Source organism: Anabas testudineus, chromosome 3 (genome assembly GCF_900324465.2).
Source record: "Anabas testudineus chromosome 3, fAnaTes1.2, whole genome shotgun sequence".
Lineage (NCBI taxonomy): Eukaryota > Metazoa > Chordata > Actinopteri > Anabantiformes > Anabantidae > Anabas > Anabas testudineus.
Window position 1 is genome coordinate 9,241,367 of NC_046612.1, and position 23,302 is coordinate 9,264,668.

Genomic DNA, 23,302 nt, shown 5'->3' on the forward strand with positions numbered 1-23,302 from the left:
TTTAAATGGCAAAAATAATGTTTTAAAAGAACAGTCATGGACAAAGTGTGTGTGTGTGTGTGTGTTGAGTGTGTGCATGTACTTTTGCTTGTGTCAGAGCGTGTGTGCAGGTATGTGTCCGTATATCCATGTGTGTGCATGCCTGATCTCCACAACGGTCCCCTGAATGTGGTTTTGGGCTGTAGAATGTAGCCTACCAGTAAAATGTCGAAATTGGAAAAAATATTACCCTTCTTTCTCTTGAATAGCCGAGAGATAAGCACCCTTTAGCAATGAAGCCAGTGGAGTTTAAGCTTATTATGAATACCTCTCAGAGCGCAGAAGCATGTACTGTAGAAATCAAAGGGAGTAATAGGCAGGTAAGCCAGTGTCATTTTAAGGAGGAAGTCAGTTGTGAAATTGTAAAATCGCAAGGCCCTGCTGACAATCTCCTGCCCTCAGAACACTCCCATAAATGATTTCTAATGGCAGTGGCTATCACATATCTGAAAAAGTTTGAAGTTTGTGAGGCGAAAAGAAAGAAAATCCAATGGTAATCTCTCCATTGATAGAGACTAATAATAATAAGACCATTTATCGCTTTGATTAAACAGCACATATTCTGACAATCGCAAGAATGTGGGATTCTTTGCGAGTGCCCTAAGCTTCCTGAAGTAGACCTGGCTTTGCTGAACATTCCTCATGGTTTCATGTTCAATTGGCTGTAAAAGTCCACAGCGTTGCTTGTCCATGCTGGATTGAAACCATTAAAAACAAGCAGAGATGGAGGTCATTTTCGTTTTTTTAATGATGTTTGGGGTTAAAGAGCTGCTCATCAAATTTCTGAATTCCTGCATGAAGCAAGTGCACACACACTCACACACAAACAAACAAACAAACAAACATCATCTTTAGGGTTCTACCAGCATATTTTTGGTGGATTTTGCACCTAATAGCTTAACTTGCAAGGCTCCTCCGCCGAGCTCTGCTGTAAAGATGATATCATAACACGGCTGCTTCGAGGCAGCGTGGACTCTGTAGTGCTCACATATTCTACAAAGGCGCGCACACACAGGAAACACACACAGGCTAATACATACTGTGCTCTTCTCCTCTGAATATTCATCTATGTTTCCACATCATCTGCAGGTTTCCTAATCACAGTCACTTCCCCTTTAATCACAGGGCTCTAATTAGGTCCTAATAAACCATTTTGCCATCCTCTTGGAGCGCCTTTGTGTCACTCACACATCAAACCATGAAATACTATATTAAGGGGCTGTCAACCTCAAAGGAAAGCTCCTCCAGCAGCAGTGATACAGATACTGCAGGCACACCCTCTTACGCTAATTGAAATTATCGAAAGCTCTGCTTACATGTGACACTTGGCCACGTCTGAAACCATGGCCTGAAGTACAGCAGTCAAAAGCACGATGGTTGTGCCAGCACTGAGGCTGTACTGGTTTCTCTGATGTCGGGTAATTGTTTAAACCTGAGTGGATATGGCACAGAGCCTCATGCTGCCTGTTCTGCCAAGAGAGGAAAAAAAACATTCTCGCTAGCACTTTTCTCCTCTGTTTCTTCTATTCTAATTCAGTCCAGCATGGGCTTCAAGGAAAGCCTCAATGATTCCATGTTCATCTTGGAGAACCAGTGTTGGGGATGATGATCGCTGACCACAAGTTGATAATGATGACTGTTTAATTAGAAGCCTTTCTTTGGCCTGGCCACAACCCCAAACTCCTCCACCCTGCAGATGGTAACCAATAAATTTAGCTTTGCTGAAGATGAGGAGGAACATTGTACCTTCCCATTTTACCCTCAGCCCCACCCCTAACCAAGGACATAAACCCTTTCTCTTTGCTGACAAAAAAACACAACCATAGCCCTACGCGTGCCTGCGTACGAGCAAGTGTTTCAGTGTAATTGTAAAGTCCAACCGAGATCTATGGTCATATCAGTTTGTGTTCCGTTTTTGCCGTTCTTTTGGGAGCTTTTTTTTTTCACGAAACATTCAGATTAACCATTGCTCCAAAATGTTTACTGTCTGTGTTTTTCATTTGGGCATTTGCTACAAACATTCACTGCAATTAAAGCATAATTACATTTTCTATGGTTATGTTTAAGGAACTCAAGAGCACTGAGTTTGAGTTAGAGAAACATTGCGGTCATGCTAAGTACATTACGGTTTAGTCTGGAAAACTGAAAGACTTCGTTAAGGTTAGGAGAGACATTGTGAGTATGGTAAATATTAAAAAAAAAAAAGTCCACTTTGATGGCAAGTAAAACCCAGCGCAGGAGTCATGTGCCTGGCTGTCCACCCTGACCTTCCCCCTCTGACTCTACACTGTGGTGTAAGAGCGTAACTCTGTGAACAAGCTTTGACGGCGAACACAAATAGCTTTTAGATATTAGTCGCATATGAATAGATCACACATGCGGGAAGGTTCGGAAGCCGTTTGTGTACACATTTTTGAAGTCTACAGGGTCATTAATGGTGCTTATATAAGATTCCATTAAATATCCATCTCTTTTAAAAATAGTTTTGCTTTTTAATTCTTGTTCCACAGTGTCATCGCACTCTCCTCGGTGAAGCCTCTGCAGACTTTGCAGACGTCCTGTCGAGTGGAAAAAGAGTGTTACTTTTCGTCAGACGGGACTACTCCTCCCGTCTTCCTCTGGTCCTCCTCAGTCTAGTCTTCACCCACCTCCTGTCAGTCATCCTCCCTCGGACCATCCCTCTCCCAGAGGTTTCTACACCCATACTGCCAGGCAGAAACAGCGCTCTGTGTGTGTTAGTGTGTGTGTATTGTATGTGGGCGGGTGGCGTGTGCCAGAGTGGCTATCCCCTCAGATTGTCAAAGAGGCTCATGGGAAATTTACTGCATGGGCCAAACCACAGGCTTTCTCTATCATTTCAGCAGATTTCTCTTTTTTAGTCCCATTCAAGAAAGTGATTATGGCACTCGGTTCTTTCTTTGGCTTTATTCTTCGAGCTCTAAGCTTTCTGGGCTTTCCTCACTAGAGCAGCACTTTGCTTATAAATGTGCAGCTGAGCCAATCAGAGATGTCTTGGGTGCAATTACAAACTGTGCAAGATGTTTCCATTGCCTTCAACAGTTGTTTCTAAAGTGTGTATGTTAATTTATTGAATGTCAAAGAACAAGCAGATGACTGTAAATTTAAATCAGATGTTTGTTTTGTTTCTTCAAAGTTGACTTTTTCCCCCCAACATTAGTGTTGCTGCTGTGATTATTATGCTAAAAGACAGAGTGATGGATAAAATCCACTGGTGCTAGTGAGAGCAGGACACTGACATTTTGAAACCGATTAAATGAGAAAGTATCATCTAGTCTAATCTCGTTCTACTGTTGTGGAAGTACAATAGCTATTCATGACCACCTTGAAAATTGAGAAGAATTCACTTTGTGCAGGTCAGGAGAAAAATCCCTTTCCACTGCTACTTACTCAGTGACACAGAGGTCTGAAGCAGCATGAACATTATTATTATTATTATTATGTATGGAATATCCTGCTAGCCCATCATTTCACCAACAAGGCCTTAATACTCCTTCCCTTGACTGAGACAGAAAAAGAGAGACGGAGGATAACAAAAAGACAGAGCAGGAGAAAGACAGAGACCAAGAGAAAGCTTGTGGTCAGGTCTGCTGAAGCCATTTTCTCATAATGCATATTAAGGGCAAAGCCTTGTAATACATCCAAGTCAGTGTAAGAAGAAATTATTCAGAAAGGAAACAAAAGACCTGGGCAAGGAGATGCTATGGTTAACATGATCAGAACATTTAGCCACAAAACCCTTTCCATCTATTCCCCCACCCTCCTTCTTTGTCACTTTGATTTATTTTTGGCACCACACATTAGCATTTTCCACAGGAAAAACTGTTGGGAATCTGATTTTTGGCACAATATGTCCTTTCTTTTCCATAACTTCCTTGCCTGTTTTTGATGTCACAGTAGCTGCTCCATGATGCAAGTGGTTAATCAGTATTTGTTTCCATCCAAGAGGGCTGACACACAATATATAGAAAGGCTGAAATTTAGCAGCAGCGAAAGAGCTAGTGTGTTTTTGTTATGAGGCTTGTCTTGAAAAATGTAATGAAACCAACAAGTTATAGTTGAATAAAGGTTTGAATATGCACGATTGGTGCCTCAGGTCATTTTTGCATTTATGCAATTGCATGATGGATTTTCTTGATGAAGTCAGGCCTTTGGTTTCATATTTATGTTTGACTCAAACTTGTCAATCAAACTAGTGAAGCCAAATATTTGAACCTGCCTTCTGCCTCGTAGACAGAAATGACACATTATAGTGAAAGTGCTCATAGTGGCTGCGTCATTTCAGAGGATGCTGAAGAATATAACATACAATATCATGTATTAAAAGCACATATTACTCATGAGTGTGTACACATACTCCAAAAACAGGCAAAATACAACCACCCACAAATGTGCACGCTAAAAAACTAAGGTGCCCACGATTGTGGGCCAACAAAACGGTTCCCAGCATCCAAAAGGCTGATCTGTAGTGTACAGAAGCCAGATTGGCTGACTTAATCATAACTATGGAGCATATTTTACATCTCCTGTCAGATCACGCTGGCAGATAGCAGGCTGGCTGTCAGCTTCCACCGGCTGGATAATGTCTGATTGTTCAGCTTTTACAGACAATGGAGTGAAAACTATGGCATACGTAAACTTTGCAAAACTGGATTAATTATATTTCCATTCACAAATGGTAAATGATTACAGCCTTGTGACTCATGCTCAACCCTAAATGCTGAAATAATTGATGGATTTCTTTTTCTGCAACAGGGTTATTCATAAGAGCCAAGAAATTCAAATTCATTATGTCCCTTATTAGAGGGTGAGGTTTTTAAGGTCTGCGTTGACATTATATTTATATGAAAACTTTTACTGTCACAGCTGCCCATGTTGGCTCAAGTGATATTTTCACAGAGTTCTTTAACACTTCTTCCAAGGCAATGGTTTGCCCATGGGAAGGCCTGATCCAAACACAATGGGAGGGGGGATCACAAGGAAAAGGCTTGTTGTGATGCTTTTGTGTGTGAGCAGCGCAAAAGCCCACATTACACTAATCTCTTTTCCCTTGTTGACTCACAAGACACAATCTCGAGTCTTCAGAGTTTCTCCAATTCTAGTAGGACAGAATTCACTCAGGGTAGAAGATCACAAATTCTTTTTCTGTTTTTGTTAAATAATGTCAGCTTTCTGCAGCAAGGTCACACGGAGCTACATAGACTAATAAAAATAATATTAAAAAACAGTTCTGTAGTTAACAACATGGTTGCCACAAAAAAGAAAACAGTTTTTTTTTGACTAGCTTTGGATTGTATACCTAAATGTCTGCAAATGGAACATGGGAGCAACATAAGTGTTTGTTTAAAATTCAGTTTCAAACACCTGCACTCTTTTCACACAACCTGACAGTTCCCAGCCTTCGTCCATATGCCGCGTGTGTGAGAGAGCGCGTGTGTGTATGCACATGCTGCATGTGCCTGCGCCCCCGTGCCTGTGTGTGAGAGAGAAAATGTGTGTGTGCGTGTGTGTTTGTGTGTGTGTACATGTGCAGGGACTCTAAAATCCACCACATTTTAATTACTGCCCGGCTGCACTATGTGTCTCTTTGATATGGAAATAAAGGCAACCATCTTCACACAGTCACTGTACAAATCTTCATGTGATTCATAAAAAACAATGAGCCTGATTAATTCCTCCACCTGATTACAGTCCCAGACCTGTGTCAGGAACACACGGCCACCAAGGCCCTTTCAATTAATTCTACATATTAATGTGTGATTTAAAAAAAAAAATCAACAGAGGCTACTTACCATAGCCTGGGCTGTTGCATTTTGAAGTCAATGTTAATTATGCACAACTATGCTATGGACTAAAAGAAAATGTCCAATTATTTTGAGAAAAACATATTCAGTGGGAGAGTGAATGATACAGATCAAAATAGTCCACTTAGGTTACTAGCACAATTATACACTTCCTGTAAAGATGCACATATTTAGTTTTTGTTTTTTGTTTTTTTTTTCCATCTGTAATCCCTTAATGTCAGCGATACTGTTCACTTACAGCAGCCAGAGGGACACGCAGATCTAACAGAGCAGAAAAAAATTTGCCCCTGCCCTTGTCACTGCTCAGTAAGTGTTGGCGCACATACATATAGGTGCTATTTGTTTGGAGTAAAGAATGAGGTGTTCTTAAGATGAATCTTTGACATTATGCTGTTCAGGGAAAAACATGACCTTAAGAAAGTCTCTCAATCAGATTGTGGCAAATTAACAGCAAAAGCTGGATGAAAATTAAATCTAAATGCTCGGGATACTTTTTCAAACAGCTGTTGTATTCAGTGCGGTCTCGCATTAATCTGTCTGGCTCCGTGTTCTCGCAGCTTTTCATATAAAGCGGTGACTTAGTGGAGGTGATGCTCCACTGTCTGCTCCTAATGACTCAGTTGACCATTGATTTCATCAGTATTTCTCCTCTGTGAGAAGTGGTAATGGTGCAGACAGAGAAAAGTCTCAATTTCTTCATGTGTGAGCACAATTTCATTTCATCTAAAGAGAAAGCGTCTGCACTCTACTTACTTCCTTTTAGCCACGACCCAGTCTGGCAAACCGGCTCTACTCTACCCAAACGCTACTTGGCTGTATGGACAAGGACTCCCTGTCATGCATGCATTCATCAGAAATAATACTGTGCAACGTCAAACCACAGTGTCCTGTGAAAGAAAATTAAGACTATGACCGACTGTGACTCGTCACCAACTTGTCACAAACTTCTTGTTGAATAAAATAATTTGAAAAAAAAAATCTGCTGTGGCATATTCCCATCAGTTTTGAACATTGTTGAAATATTCTACAGCAAATTAGATAACACTTAGAAAGACAGATGTCACAACATGTGCTGCCACATTTATTATCTCCTGCAGTCCTCCACCCTTCTGCTGCCCCCCTCCTCTACCTTTACCAGGCCTGCTGTTGTTTACCTCTTCTCATCTTGTTTATCATCAGGTCTCAGCCGCTACCTCCACTACCATGAAGAGAGGGAGGCTAGTACCTGTGCATCCCTCAGCTGCAGCCCCCCACCTCTATAGCCCTGCTCTCTCTCCTCACATCCTCGCAGTGTCCTGTCACTTTGAACAAAATAGCTGTCTTTCTGCAGAACACAGTATATATGGAACGATAACACAAGGTGTAAGGTCGCACTTACGCCGCCTAAATGACATCGAGCTGCGAGAGACGGAGTGGCTTTTTTGAATTTTGACGTTTCAAATCAAAATAAACAGCGGCGTTTATCAGTGTCAAGAGTGAAGACATTCTCGCACTGCATCTCAGGGGAAAAATATCACTCATGCATGCATGCCAAAGCGTACAGGGGCTCACACACACACGCCAGCATAATAAAATAGCAAGACTTTTGCACCTTACAATGTAAAATATCAAGGGCTGGGGAGACTGACGGAGCTCTTGACTGGAATGACTACAAAATTATCTGCATACAGTATCACAGATATTGTCTGCAGCATTTCTCTGTCTGCAAATGACAACACATCAGAATTATTTATATTCCCATTGCAAAATTAAATAAAAATGTTGGTTTTTTTTTCCCCCAACAACTGTGAAATCAGCTTGTCATGAGTTGGAATTGGTTGTAATATCATTAAAGAATTCTGTTTGGCAGGGGAATACACTCCGGGTAAAACTGTTAAGCAGAAGAGCAAGGCCGTAAAATGAAACCTACACAAACCAGCACTTTCATTTGCATCACTGCGTAGCTTAACCATAAATAACAGCTGCTTTTTTTTTTTTAACACAAAATAATAATAAAAAAACACTTTGCAATGACTAACACACAGCACCGACTAGTACTTCATACTAAGTTAAACAGAGAATAAAATTCCCACCACAAGTTGTTGTTAAGTGAAAAAGATCAGATTCACCTTGTGTGTTAACAGAAAATCAGCCTGAAGAATAATCAGTTTGTACATATGGAGAAAAATATAGAAAAACGTTCAAACGATATCAAATGAAGCACATTTCTGTGTGCATCCCTTCCCTTCTGACTCTTTAGACCACCCCCCCACCACCCTTTTTCCTCCCTACTTCCCCTCTCCTTTTTTCTCTCCTGCTATTTCTTTGATCCCACTAATTGCTGGCACAAGACCTCAGTTTAAACAAACACTACCTGTAGGTGATAAGGACAGTTCCAGCTAAAAGGAAATTCAGCTGGTGGCATATTTTTTTTAGGATGGGCTCACATTATCTCTCCCTTCACTCAACAAAACAAACTGTAAAATCTTTTCTGATTGTGATGAACAGCTAATGATTGTCAGCAGCAGAGTTGCTCCTACAACAAGGGGAGGAACTGGACTTGGACAGAGTGCAGGATGTGTTTAGACAAGTGAGCCCGGTGGCTTCTCCCTTCATGCCAAAACGAAAGTCCTAAAATCTTTGAACTTACTGGCACACCAGCGTCAGCGAGTCTAAATGTTACGCTGAGTCCAGGTGGGAAATGCTCAACCCCGAGATCCACCCGCAGATTAGTCCTTGAAAATACAGAGAAATGCGCGAGGCCAGTGAGGATGAAACCTGATCACTGTGATATTATTTCACAAGCATCACCAGCAACTTGCTTAAATGTTTAAATCGGCTCTAATGAGTGCGGGAGAAAAGCACATCTGCAAGAAAAGTGCAGAAACTAATTGAAGGAATTAACATGTAACAATTTCTCCACTTATTAAAACGCTCGTTTATGTTTGTGCGTAACAATCGCAGGAAGGCGCACAAAGGGAGAAGGGGATTAATTAAGATGCCGGTGTGGTTCTCCTGTGCAGAAATACGAGAGAGAGAGATGTTAAATAGGAGCCAAGTGCGGTTCCCTGGCATCAAAAGGCTCTAATGCCGCTTTTCACTCGTTCCTCTCTCGACACGCTGAGCTGCACAAGCCGTCAGACACAAACTCTCACAGAGACAGAGACACAGCCGAGTGTCCCTGTATAGCAGTCAGGACAATGTGCTGAATGGGCAGTCTAATTATAAATGTGCCATTTAGACATGCGTTTGGTCTCCTGGACCGTCTTACCTTATGAGGAAACCTACGTCCGCAGCTACAGTGAGAGCAACTGTTCCAAACTCAACACAAACTTTACTCTGACACCGCACACGAGTCTCTCAACATAGAGAATTAGACAAGAATGTATTATAACACAGATAATGGTGTTTTCATTAATGAGCCACAGGTGTGTTTGGGCAAAACGCGCGTCATTAGTGTTAAATGGAGGAAAAAGAAAGACACAAGTGAGTAGTTCACATTTTTTTTTAAAACAACTTATTAAAACGTTATCACGACTCCCGCGGCAGTTTCAGAGGCTCCTCGTTGCTCACAGGGAGTGTGTCTAATTTTGGAAAACATCTCAAAAGAAGGAGCCATGTCCGCGCAACACACGCGTTCAATATCCTCATCTGTCAGTGATATTTCCCTGTTTCTGATAAAGCAGGAAATTTATTATTAGGTTTGTGCAACATAAAAAAATTGTATAATTCAAAGTGTAAGGAAAAAATAAGTAATTCGACTCTTAATAAAATCGTTTTTGTTATTGTTGTGCTTCTAAAAAAAAACATTTAACCAAAAGTTATTTCATTTAAATGTCTGCTCGTTATTTTGTTGTAATTGTGTCGCAACAACCACCGGATAAAAGACGTGAATTAATCCGTATTAAGCTCTTCTACTTGCACTTTTCACTGGAGAACTTGTGTCTGTCTGTCTGTGGAGTCCGGAGTGCCGAGCTACACAGCTTTCGGCTTAAATGGAAAACTGTCTGTTCAAGTACATCTTCTCTAAATGGACAAGCCCTGCGATTGTTGAATTTAATTTATGGCTTATGCATTCTTTAGAGGTCAATTCCCCTGACCTCCCGAGAAAGTTAAGGAAGAGCAAATTCCCAGGCTACACTGGGGCCAGAAACTCCCGGGTGCTGACATTAAAAAATATATATATCTGACAACAGTTTGTGGGAGCCTGGTGCAGTTTGAGGGATAAAACGTAGAAAACGTAGCTTCTAATGAGACTTGGGCGAAAGCTTCACATAAACTTGTCCACCTCACATGCTGAGACAGGAAACCTACCAGGGCGCGCGTCATTGTCAATGAATGGTACCGCTGTGTGGACAGAAGTGAAACTGCCACCAGCAGAAGAAAGTTACGGGGCATGTAAACACAAGACACCGAAGCCTCGGCAAACTTGAAATGTTTAAGTGCTCGGCACGAATCGTCAGTTTTCCAGGTTGTTTAGTGAAAAAAGGTTCACGGTGACAGGAGTCCGCGCCGCACTGTTCAGCCTGAGTCCGCCGCTATCACGGCTTCGCGCTGCTGAAACAAACAACAACAACAACAACAACAACAACAAGAAAATACAAATAATAATAATGTGATTGCAAACCTTCAAGCGACGCGTCGGGCTGCTGGGACTTTAGTTGCGGTGAAGTTCGGCGCTGAGCGCTGCGCTCCTCCGCTCTCGTCTCGCAGCTGAACGCAGCTCTCGTCTCGCGTGTGGCCGAAAGCGACGCATCAAATAATCGCGAATAATTAAAGTTTGACAGTCGTTTTCCCCGGGTCGCAAAAGACGCGAACACGTGGAAAGCCTCGACACTTGAGCTACTTTCTGGAGGTTTTCAAGCGGAACATTTCACCGACAGCGCGCTCGGCTTGAAGGAGCGAGCAATAAAAGACAAGGTGAGGAAATATCAGGACAACACAGAGCGTGGTGAAAAGTACAGCAAACGTGTTGTTTACCTTGATGATCCGAGCCGTGGAGAAGATAAGTGCGCGTCCTTTCCCCGTGCGTAAAGACAACTAGACTGCTGTACTTTGTAGAAAAGGATCTCTGCGCTATCTGTTGAGTGAAAACTTCAGTCTACTCACTCGGGGCCATATGAGGGGATCCTGTACACTCTCTGTTAAGTTGAGCTGTCCAAAACTACAAGTACCTTTTGTTGTCCGCCTATCTGTTCTCTATCTTCCCCTCTCTCTCTCCCTCTCTCTCTCTCTCTCTCTCTCTTTCTCTCACACACACTCAGACAAGAGAAGACGATGGGTAGAGCTGCTGTCAATCTTGGCAATCAATGCGCGCAGCCATGTCGCAAGTATTCAAAGCATTTCCCGTCGTGCAACATCAGAAAGTGAGTGGCCAGGGCATTGATCTGAGGAAGCCAAAGAGGCAGGACTCCCCCTCCTCCTCCCAGACAAGAGATGCGAGAGAGCGAGAGAGAGAGAGAGAGAGAGAGAGAGAGAGAGAGAGAGAGATTTGTTGCGAAATAAAAGTGGAGGATGGCTGCCCGCAGTTTAGTCCGTTTAATTAGCTTACTTAAATGAACATCACTTACAAGCTGCAAAGTTCAGCACGACTTTCCCCCCCTGGGAGCGATACACCTTTCCTTTGTTTTTAATTAATTACGTTAGAGGAGATATAACCTCTCCAAACGCGCCGAAACAGTTTCAAAATCACCGCTTCCTTAGGGGTGAAAAAATGACTTGAGCTGATGTGAAATAATATGAGAGCAGGTGAGAGAAACGCTGCAGAAGCTGCAGAGTTCAGGGACTAGTTGAGACTTGTGTGATACAACAGGATTTATTTGCATACATTAAGTCAGCACCTCAAATATGTCAAAATGAGATTCCCTGTTCTTTCTTTTAGCCACTCGCGTTAGAAGTGAGACATTTGGATGTGCACGCCACCCAGACGTCTCCAGCTTCTTCTTCTTCTTCTTCTTCAGATATTTGTAAATGAAATGAACTGGAAGTCGCAGTGTGCACATCAGCTTTTCCACATTTAGAAATGATTATTTTCACAGTTTATCCAACGTTTGACATTATTTTCCTTGTGCTAGGAGTTGTATTATTATTTTATTGTTTTCATGCCATCTATTTGTTTTTAGGTAATTAAATGATAATATATTTAAAAAGAAATATGGTGAAAAATAAAAGACTTTCCTTCCTGACCTGGTCAGCGTTGAGAGCCTGATCAATGAGGTTAACACACCGATTATAGATAGAAAATAATTTGTAATTGTAATAGCGTGTAGTCTGAACATGGATACGACAGAAAATGTCCATTTCCATCAACACACTAACTTTTAACTCTCACAGCTTAATTTTATTTATTCAATTTTGTTTTTTTAGTGTAAAAATTCTTCTTCTTTAACACTTCTACTAGAAGCTTTAACTGAAATAATCAGTATGATCATGTAAACTAATTTAATATTATGTCAGACCGATGTCATTAATTCAATTAAATCCTATATTATGTTTAAAAGATCTGAGAAAAAGATCTTTGACATCTGACATTTACAGCAAACGTCCAGCGTCTGACCCGGGCTACCCACAGGTTAGGATCACTTTCCATTACCGCAGCTTTTACAACGAGACACTTATCTCCAGTGATGGAGGGTACGCTTTAAATTATGAGCTCAAGCTTGGAGGAGGCCCCCAAACGTCAGTCACACAAAATAAATCACAATAGATCTCAAGACATTTCAGAAAAAAGAAGCAAAAGGAGCGAAACAACCGACGGTGAAGTTGTAATCTAGAAATCAACAGCAGCATTTGGGAAAAACAAACACAACAGCCATCCACAACCAGCCTGTTCTCCAAGCTGCCCTCAGTGTCACAGCAGTACGATCAGTGTCATGTATCACAAAATAGAAAGAAGAAAGTTACTTACAAAGAGAGGAGACAGCAGGAGGAAATTCAGATTGTTAACTGCAGAGTCACATAGAAGTAAAAGAGGGAGGAGAAGCTGAGAAAGACACATAGAGGGAGAGAGAGTGACAGAGAGAGGGAGAGAGAGAGGGAGAGAGAGAGTTGTCTACACAACTCATCTACAACATCAGCTCAGACTCGTGTGTGCCGCACTTTCCTCTTTCTTTTTGTTTCGTGATGAAGTCAAACGCACCACAGCTCCGCCGAGGAGCATCCACCCCCGTGTCCAGCACCGTCTGCGCCGTGCGCATCACTTCATTTCCTCTTAGGCGCAAAGTTTAAGTTGAAGCCTGTTTGTTTTGTTTTTTTCTGTCTTTGTTTTCACGGGGCTGGAGATGAGAAAGGAAGAAAGAAAGACAGACAGACAGACAGACAGACAGACAGACAGACAGACTTACCTGCAGGAGAGAAACTTTTTCTAGACTTCTGCGACTTGTGCGACTCCTGAGATTCAACAGTGTGAAACTGCAGGAACATCACATGTCACCTGCTTTATTAACTAGAAACTCTCACACAGTGGAAATGTCGTTGTATGGGAAACTTCGAAACACTCTTGCACCAGTCCAACACAGTGTTTTTCACATCCACGCGTGATGAATCATACGTCGTATCTGCTGTGTGTGTGTGTGTGTGTGTGTGTGTGTGTGTGTGTAGCAGCTCCTACAGAAGCGGACTTTTCCTTTCACCACCGGGACTGAAATGTGTGTTTGACGTGTCTCATGCGCCACCTTTTGGATACTGCGAGAAACACCTGCACTGACACCATCCATCCCACAAATACCATGATGACGGAAAGCAGAGACAAAGTCAAACGATTTGACCTCCAGCCCTCTACCTCAGTGTCTTCTGCTGCTTACATTTTGTTGACATGTGGTCAACACTGTGTTGTGGTGCGCACTCAGACGGGTTCATTGTAACGATTGCATGTTAGGAGTAAAATTATTTCTTCCAAACACATGAGTTTGTTTCTTTTGAGTGACATTGTTGCTGCTTTCAACGTGACAATGTGATCTGCATTAGAGGAAATGGAAAAAAAAAAAAAAGATGCAAAGTGGCACAACTCAGTGATTTTCTTAACATATTACCCGGCTTTAACCTGTGAGAGATGATTACTTATGGGTGCAGCCGAGCAGGTGCCAGCAAGTGCCACGATAGTTCTCAAAACACAAGTACAGGCTGCTATTTTTATAGAGGTGACTGCGATGGCTTCCTCTTTATAGCTCAGATGTTAGTGCATGAAGAGTAAAAGACAGTCCAACTTGTTGGGGGGTAAGGCAGACACATTTGCATACCCTGTGAGTCTTTGATGCATCTAGAAATTCAAGTCTAGCCCATAAATATTTGAAAAGGAGAGTGCATGAAAATCAACATTTTTGTTACATTAAATTAACATGTGTTCTTCTCCTGTTCTGCATGGTTAATTAGAGCACACCATTCAGTCAGTGAATGAGGATGAGGCAGGCTGCTTTGATTACAGTGCAGCCAGAGCAGGTTTGAAAGGTGTGCTGCTGATTCAAGCTCAGAACTACTGTGATTGGTATCGTCAACGAGGAGTCACAATTATCTATACTGTAAAAGAAGAATATTGTAAAAGATCTACATCAACATTTGAGCATGACATTACGACAATTAAAGCTAACTTGTGACGGGACACAATACCTTTAAATTGTATTTATTTTAACCCCCTATTTTGCATTTAACGGAAACAAGTGACCTTTTTATTTGTTGACAACTCCATAAAAATATAGCTGAAATAAATTGTATGCAGCCACATGCATTCAGATATGTTTATATTCACCATGGACTTTTAATATGACAAATAATAGTAATTTGACTAGTTATTAAACATCATAATCCTTATATTTGTGATATTTGGAGCTATGCACCCTGACTTAAGAGATGCAGATGAGCAGGCACACCTTTGTCTTCTGTGTTAGTACAATAATGATGTTTACAGGGATTCATTTGTACACACGTGGCTAAATTTGCTGTCTTTTCCATGTGAGGCCAACAGCCAGTCTTAAACCAAATGGTGAGAAGTATGGATGGACAGTGAAAACAAGTGTTTAAAATGTGCATTTTTTAATAGTAAAAACTGTCTATGCACAAGCATTATCCTGAAATGTCGTCATGTATTTTATAAAAACCTATAAATGTCTAACTCTTAGAAGATCAGGAAATGACCTCCATAAACTGTGAACAACCCTGACCTGCCACCAAGGTGACGATTCTGTCAGTGACATCATCCGGTCGTAAAGGACAAACATCCCCAAAACCACCACATCTTAGTCATAACTGAAGCCAAGTTATGCAATTAACTCAAAAACTATTTGCATACATGCAAATCGTCTCTCTCCCAATTGGACTTTCAAAGTGGGACGCTCTGTTCTCATTAGTTGACCCAAAACTCTTACTTGTAACTCTGGATTTCATCAAAGTTTAGTCAGGATCTAATATTTCCTTTCAAGTTAACAGACAGCCACTGATTTATCATGTTGAAATAAGGAGTGTAACATGCCAATTCTAATTATATAGCTATCAGGGACATCATCACACAGCCTGACCAACAATACTACACACATCGACTCTGTAGCACTCATGAATGCTCTGCATCTAGATATGTGCAAAGTAATTGTTTTGCATTGTAAGAGACGAGAATATAATATTTCCTTTATTTTATCACCATTACAATGCATCTCAGAGCTGAAGATATGGTTCATTCACAGCCTTTTCACATTTCATTTGATGTAGTAAATTTGACTTAGTTCAGTGTGTATGTGTGCACCAAGCTGCTAGATTAAAGCGCAGGCCCAGGGGCATTTGTTCATTTACAAAGCAATTGCTTTTATGTACAAAAAGCCCAATTCACTGTAGGTATTGTAAAAAGCCTTCCGTTTAAGGAACACGAGATTCATTCATTGTTTAATGTAACACAGCACATTCTCAACACTCACTTAATCATTTATGTCGGAGGAATTGTGTTCTCTTTGTGTTTAATATATTAAGTCGGTAAACGGATTATTCAATATTTAGCAGTTTTATGTTCCCCCTATCATCTCCCAAATTGCACCACAATAGCTATACCTGAACAGAATAGCTTTGAAAGAAAAGATTCCACAAAATGTATTGTTTTAATCTCTGTAAATAGTTGGGTTAATGTAGTGCAGCATGCCTGTAATTCAGCTTTCTCTCTATTCTTTTTATAGCATGTGTGCACATTGGGAAGAGTACTCAGTGATTCCTAACTCTTCAATTATTCAACAAATCACCATTGCATTTCTTACATATTAAAAAATGTACCGTATGTGGAGCTTGAAAATGATAAAACAGCATAAAATACTATTTTGAAATCAAAGCACCTATTGCACCGGCTTCCTTGGTTTTGTGTTTGTACAATTGGACTACAATCTGGATCCCCACAGTGTGGGGAAGGAGGCCCCGGCTGTGTTTCCAATGTAGTCTAATCCTCAGACATTCACGGCAAGTAACAATAATATTTATGTGATGGAAATATAGGTATCACTGGGAATCGGTGTAGGATTTCTCCTTTCTCTGCTCCTGTCAGGGGAAAAAGTGTGAATATGTTACAAATGCAATGTGCAGTGCGGTGAACAATACATACTTGAGAACAAGGTCAGGCTCCTCAGCATGGTCTCAAAAGGCTCTTCCTTTCAACCACAGACCTGGCAAAAAAAAAAAAAGCAACAAAAGTTAAAGCCTGACTCGGATCAATGCCACTCTACGAAGCCTATAAACACTGGCGTGAAGCTCATTTACTTTTTGTGTGATTTAAAATGAGCCATCTTATTTACTTTTACTTGCTTATTATCTTTTATTTACTTGTACAAAAACTACCTCCTTCTAAACCTCCCTGACAGGAAACTGAGCAGTATGTGTCTCAGTCTCTCTGCAACTGAAAAAGCATCTCTGAAGCCAGTAAGTATTTAGTAAAGGATTAATGCGGGAGGCCTTGATTGCGTTTAACAGAACAGGACCCAATTAGCATAATAGGCTGTCTTTCATTCTCTTTGAAGTCCAGAGCATAGAATAACAAATGTACATGAACCACCAGCCAAACGTCAATACATGGAAATGCCACAATCCTCAGTGGAGGGTCTTGGGTGAATTTTTGCAGGGGGAGGGAAAAACATCCCATTTTATTGCAGAATAAGCAGAACAGAGGATGCGATGGGTCTTCTAGCCACCAGGGCCAGCAGGAGCTGTGGGGTCCCCGATCCTGGAGGAGAGAGAGAGGGAGGCAGAGAGGATGCGGCTGCCGAGGGAGGTGCATCCTCTCTCTCAGGTGTTTTGAAAGCACACCACGATGCAGACGAGTGAAAGTAATTACTCTCCAATTAAAGATAAAGATGTCACTTGGGAGGGAGCCGCCGCACAACAGCTCACTAGCGGGCGAGCAAACGAAGGCGAGGGTGCTGTCTCCATTAAAAGTGTATATATCACATCCTGTCGGCATGAGCACCACAGTGATCCGTGATAAATAATCACTCCCAATTATATTATTTGTGTTTAAAACTGTAAGATTTGTTAATAACAGCACTGTTACACCCTCCATTTAAAAACCCACTCTTTTCTTTTTGAATCAGAAATTCAATAAATGTATTTCTCACAGGTTTATTTTACAATTGCAATGGAAGCATAGTTCATGATTTAAAGATATAAATTCTGTACTTCAGAATCCACAGTTATTAGTATCCACCTTCTTGGTTGAAAATACACGGAATTAAAAATGCCTTTTGAGATGGAAAAAGCTTTGAACTTAAGAAACATTTCAAGAAGACTCTCCTTTTTTGTATTGAAAGTTCACCTCCTTTGAGCATGCCATAGTTTGGTTCCCTTTTCAAATAATAGAACGAAGTTTAATAGGTCAAGGCAATCAATGTGGAGGTTCAAAGAGAATCTTAGAGCTATGATGAGTGCACGTTTTGTACTATTCCTTTGTACATGATTAGAATAAAGATACGGTCAATAAATGCATCAGTGCAATGTAATAAAGAGCCAAACGCTGGTGTATTAGTAGTCATTTTAGTCAAAGTTCCCTTTCTTATTCTGATTTCTTAATCAGTAAGAATAAAGCAACAGTTTCCTGCTTCTGCAGTTGCTTTGACAAGGGAACTCAGGGCGGCTGAGGCTAAGGAGGTAGAGCAGTCGTCCAGCAATCAAGGGATTTGTAGTTCGATTCCTGGCTTCTCCTGTCACATGTTGAAGTGTCCTTGGGCAAAATACTGAACCCCAAGTTGCCTCTGACTCAGGTCTGCCATTGGTAAGTGTGTGTGTGACAATGGGTGAATGAGTGTAAAAGAGCTATAATTGCAGATCATTTACACTTATTTCGTCACCTGTTGTTTCCGAGGTGAATAAATGTCTACTGAAAGTTAGAACTGGTATCACCGCTCAGTTGTGCATCAAGGCCAAAATAAACATTTATTATCATAAAAGACAGAAAAATGACGAGTTACAGAGGCAAGAAAACGTATGTGAGGTCTGGGCTCTCAATATTTTTCTGAAGCCATTCTGTTGTGGACGCTCTGGTGTTTTGGGTCATTGTCCTGTTGAATCACCCAACTTCTACAGAGTTTCAGCTGTTGCACAGACATTTTCACATTATCCTAAAGCATTTTTGTGCACTTGGGAATTCATTTTCCCCCCAATCACTGAAAGCTGTCTAGGCCCTGATGCAGCAAAGCAAATCAGGATGTTTCCTCCACCATACTTTATGATTGGGATGATGTTTTCATGATGACACGCAGTGACCTTTTTATGCCAGATGTAGTGCTGTGTGTTCTTTCCAAATAGTTCAATCTAGGTTTTGTCAGTCCACAAAACAGTTTGCCAATATTGCTGAGGAGTGTCAGTGTGCTTTTTAGCAAACCTCTGTTTCTCGTGTGCAGTTCGACAGTTTCTCTTTAAGGGAGTGACACATAACTGTAACAATCAAATGCCACTTGTGTTAATTACGAGGCAGCAACTGTGCCACAAACAACATTCTCATGATTAAAGCATGAAGACAAAAGGTCAGAAATAGATAATTTCATTTCCCTTTAAATATCAGAGAATTTCTCTTTTTGGGCCTAAAACTCATTCAAATAAGTATGAAACAAAGAAATACACTTGAAATAAATACATATGTGGCCAACCAGATTGTGTTAATCTCTTTATTATTGATTTTTATAAATTTCCATTGTGCAACTTCCCCAGTCACACAGAAAATATGTTAAGGGCTATTTTCCTTGTGATGTAAGCAAAAATAAAATTCATTTTGGCAAGCTAAAAGGAGACTGGCAGTGCTACAGGTACAAACATATGGTATTTCAAGTGGTTTGATGTAAGAATATTTCCGACAAAAAGACACATGATGCATTCAAACCTCTTGTCTGTAACATTTTGTACCTGGAAAAAACAAATAACGTGAACATTTCCAGTTGAGATCACACTGTAGTAAAACCAACTCAGTCACACCTTCAAAATATGATAGAGTACAATTAAAAGTGCAACAATGTGTAGAAAATATGTTCATTATTATGAGATTTACATTTGTTAGACGCTTCCATAATTATAACGCCCAGTCTTTCCCACAGCAGAATCTTCTGTTTTCCTCAGGACAGTCACATTTAGCAGCTACAAATGAAGTCAGCGCTGTGTGTGCCTCGGATGGGCAGTTAAATGTTTAGTACAATTCTTCTAGTTCCCCTTTTCTTGCAGAATCCAGTTGTTTGTTTCTATCGTGGAATAGCACCTCAGTGTCCAGAAATTGCTTGAGCTGTTAAGTGATAAGAGAGAAAAACAAAGTAAGTCCAAGAATGGTTGATATTAGAAAACAAGATAGCTCTCACAGAAGAATAAATCAAAATGATATAATACTGTTTTTGACAGACAAAGAGAGTCGTACTGATTTTTAAGATGTTCTTTTTGCTGTAAAGATGCAACATTAACTACATCACTACACCTACTATAACTATAATAACATGCACTTTACTAAAGGGGCTCTGGACGACAGTCATCAAAGACATAATCAGATGTAAGCTGCTATCCCTATATGAGAGACACGTAATAAATATAATATAAAGAGAGGCAACAATGCAGTAATGGTACTGTTTAGATACTGCACTGATACAATGTGTAAAAGGTCACACACAGACCACTTTTATTAAGCTACAGATTACAGGCCCACCTCTAATGGCAGAGCTGGACATAGGTGCATGAACTACAGCGAAGAAAAAAAAAAGTTTGTGAAAAATACAAATCACACACAGTGAAACAATAAACAGAAAAGCATGCAGTCACACGCATTGTCAAGGAATAATTATTCCTTATACAGTAGATAATTACACATTCAAGTCATGCCAGACTGCAAACTGGTTATTTCATGCTTTTACTTCTTCTGATTTGACACGAATGCTGCATTATGCTGATGGGTCAAAGGTCAAACACAACGAACCAGACAGTTTGTTACTGTGTGTGTGTGTTTATTTATCATCTGATTATCAGCAGTGGAAGAAATACTTTAGTAAAAGTTACAATACTGTACTGCAGTGTAAAATCCCACTGTAAAAGCGCTTTCCACCACTGCTCATTATAATATATATGAATAAAATAAAACAGTTTTAAATCTCACACCTTTTCGACAATGGGCGACTAATAGTCATATTAATGATTATTATCATTAAAAATTAAGAAACTAAATATAGTCATCAAGCCTTTGTCAGTAGAGGCTGATGGATGGAAGTGTTTTAAATAAGGCATTAAAAATGACACAAGCGCTGCGTTCCCAGTAACAACAGTGATATCTACTTCGACTTATCTCCGCCAGGCTACAGATGGGGAGCTAATTGGTGCTGTGGAATGCAGCTGTGCAGACTAGTGAACTGTCAAGGTGCTAAATCAAAAGCTGTCTCTTTTGTTAATTATACACAATGCTACAAACAGTCATGTTCGTTTCAGCCCTTTCTTTCCTCAACCAGCCATAAATATTTTGGCAGTGGTACAAAAAAGAAAAAAAAAAAAACAATTTACACACAATTATCACAGTGGGATGAGCAGACTGCCTGCAGATGTTTGTTTTGATTATAATGGGAGCAGAGGCAGGGCTTCCCTAAGCTAGAGAAGACGTGTTTCCTATAATCACAACAGAGCAGTAAGCATGCAGCGAGGTGCAAAGCACACAGGAGCCCGGCGTTACAGAGAATTATCAGGGCCTCAAAAGCACGAGCACCGTAAAACATGCGGTTAGGCCTTACTTTATTTCATGGTTTAGACAAATGTGTAGTGAATTCCGTTGCTTAGAGGAGAAGGAGGCGCCAGAGATACTGGAGGAAGAGGAGGAGGTGGAGGAGGAAGAGGAGGAGGGGGTGGAGGAGTGGGGATGTTAGCCTGTGGTGGAACTATAGTGAGAGAAAAGGAGGAAAAGACAGAGAGGGACATTGGTTGTTAGCCAAGTGCCCTGTTCAGGGACAGTTTTAAAGCCACACTGAAGGTTAGAACCGGTTGAGTACCACACAGTGTTTTCAGAGAGGACACACAACTGTGACCGTGATTAAGTTCTCTCAGCTTCTCTCTCACTTCCTGTGTTCTGCATAATAAAAACGACACAGATACAGTCTAATATCACTATATATAACTCACGTTAGAAACCTTTTTTAATTGAAATAACCAGTTGGGAATGTTAATGCAATTAATAAATAACCCCTAAGATCAAACTACTCGACTACTGATACAAGTCCTATAAATCCAATATTACTGCGGTGTGTGTGTGACTGGAGACAGTTAAGTATAAACTGCAATGAGTCAATTAAGAGATTGACAGAATATACACTATATTTTTTATAATACTATAAAAATATCGTTTTATGGAGTTTAGGGCTACAGAATATGAAGTTGATTTTGTAGAGCATTAATATTTTGTGGATAATTCTTCCTGCACAATATTCAAGTATTACAAAATACCAAATGATTTCAGTTTTGAGAATAACAAATTCAACAATCAAAAACACCTTTTTAATGTATACTGTACGTCGTTGCAGGGAGCAGAATATTCCTGCTTTCATGGCAGCATTATTGAAGTCTCTCATGCATAATACTGTGAAAAAAGACTCTTCTTTTAATTCAGGGATTTGAAAGTGCACCAGCGTACCTTCCTTTAACACCAAAGGGAGAGAAAGTCATTGATTCAGTCTCCACTGACAAGATGCCACCAGTTATATTCTCTGACATTTCTCTATGCTGGAAATAATGTTATAATTGTTGACTTTGCCTCACTGTGCATATTAAGCTTCCACACACGCTGACAGCTTGAGTGTTACTGTGTGTGACAGATATGTGTGTGCGCGTGCATGCATACGTGTGTGTGTGTGTGTGTGTGTGTGTGTGTGGGCGAGGCAGACAGACTGACAATCTGCTGCAGCTACAGTGAAAATGAACTTGCCTGCCTGCTGTAGAGTATGAAAGAGATGAAAAGTGAGCTCAGTGTCTTTTATGCAAGTTCAGAGCTACGTTCAAAGCAGCAGCGATGGTATGCAGAAGGAGAGTGGAATTTGACTGGGTCATTGATCAACACACAAAATGGCCTCATCAAGTGATTCCTCCCCTGTCTGAAAGATTCTACACGCATTGCAATTAGAGACTATCTGAGCTCCTAATAAGGAATAATGTTGAGTTATTAGGAAATGAACAGCCTTATTGCTTGAGCAACTCCGCACCTTATGCCCGTCTCATCTCCACTCTATCAATCCAGCATTCTTGAAAGGCTGCTTCCCTCTCTTTATCTCGTTTTCCACAGAAAATGTCAGTTTGATGCTGGGAGAAATTGTCGGCATCGGTGTGCTTTTTTTTCTTTTTCGCAAACACAGTGATTATTTCTGTAAGTGTTTCTGTAGAATAAGGATTTTTGTGAATGGTTAGTGATTAACTTGACCAAGGTTTATATACACACGCCTTATTTTATTTTTCTTTATTTTTCTTTTCTTATACTTAACGTATTTTTATTGACTTGAATGTGATGGTTTTAAGTGTGCAGTGATTTTCCTTAATCCAAAGTAATCTCTCCAGGAAATGATTTGAAATGATGTGAATGGCCAACCTGTGACTAGTTTGCTCTTGAGTGAAGCCTCCGAGGCAAGAGCATAAGACATGGTGATGATCCTCTCCTGCTCCTGTAGAGCTGAGTCGATTGCCACCAGCCCCACATCCTGCTTGTCCACGGACACTGTTGGTACTAGGTTTTGTACACTGTGGATGCACATAGAAAGAAAACAATACAAGAGAGTTAATAACGTGATACAATATATGTCACTGCTGTATGACTCTACCACCAAACACTAAAATAGAAATAAATCATCCAATTTCACCTGGACTTTGCCAAGATGCTCTTGATGCGCTCCACCTTACGATGACGCTCCTCCACCTCCTGAGGACTGAGAGGCTCCTCAGGCTCTGAATCCACATAGCGCTCCGGGATCAACACTTTCTGAGGCTTGGACAGCTACAACATAGATAAGGTGTGT

General features: G+C 40.6%; 2 protein-coding genes across 12 annotated transcripts in view; both read right to left on the reverse strand.

Moving 5' to 3' along the window:
* The window catches only part of sox6 (SRY-box transcription factor 6), a 129,597-nt gene extending 118,373 nt beyond the window's left edge, over positions 1 to 11,224 (reverse strand). For 3 of the 4 annotated variants that reach the window (XM_026378349.1, XM_026378350.1, XM_026378351.1), the window contains exon 1: positions 10,821 to 11,224. The gene's annotated coding sequence lies outside the window, so the exon portion shown is untranslated. Of the gene's footprint in view, positions 1 to 10,467; positions 10,707 to 10,820 lie in introns of those variants that run through there. The other variant, XM_026378348.1, reaches the window with a different exon arrangement.
* A 7,720-nt stretch (positions 11,225 to 18,944) lies between these two features.
* The window catches only part of plekha7b (pleckstrin homology domain containing, family A member 7b), a 53,751-nt gene continuing 49,393 nt past the window's right edge, over positions 18,945 to 23,302 (reverse strand). For 6 of the 8 annotated variants that reach the window (XM_026378416.1, XM_026378415.1, XM_026378413.1 and 3 more), the window contains 4 exons: positions 23,147 to 23,280; positions 22,879 to 23,027; positions 21,041 to 21,184; positions 18,945 to 19,563 (listed from right to left, as the gene is read on the reverse strand). In XM_026378416.1, the coding sequence (XP_026234201.1) occupies positions 21,054 to 21,184; positions 22,879 to 23,027; positions 23,147 to 23,280 (414 nt within the window). In that variant the 3' untranslated portion in view covers positions 18,945 to 19,563; positions 21,041 to 21,053. The remainder of the gene's footprint in view (positions 19,564 to 21,040; positions 21,185 to 22,878; positions 23,028 to 23,146; positions 23,281 to 23,302) is intronic. The other 2 variants (XM_026378411.1, XM_026378417.1) reach the window with 1 other exon arrangement.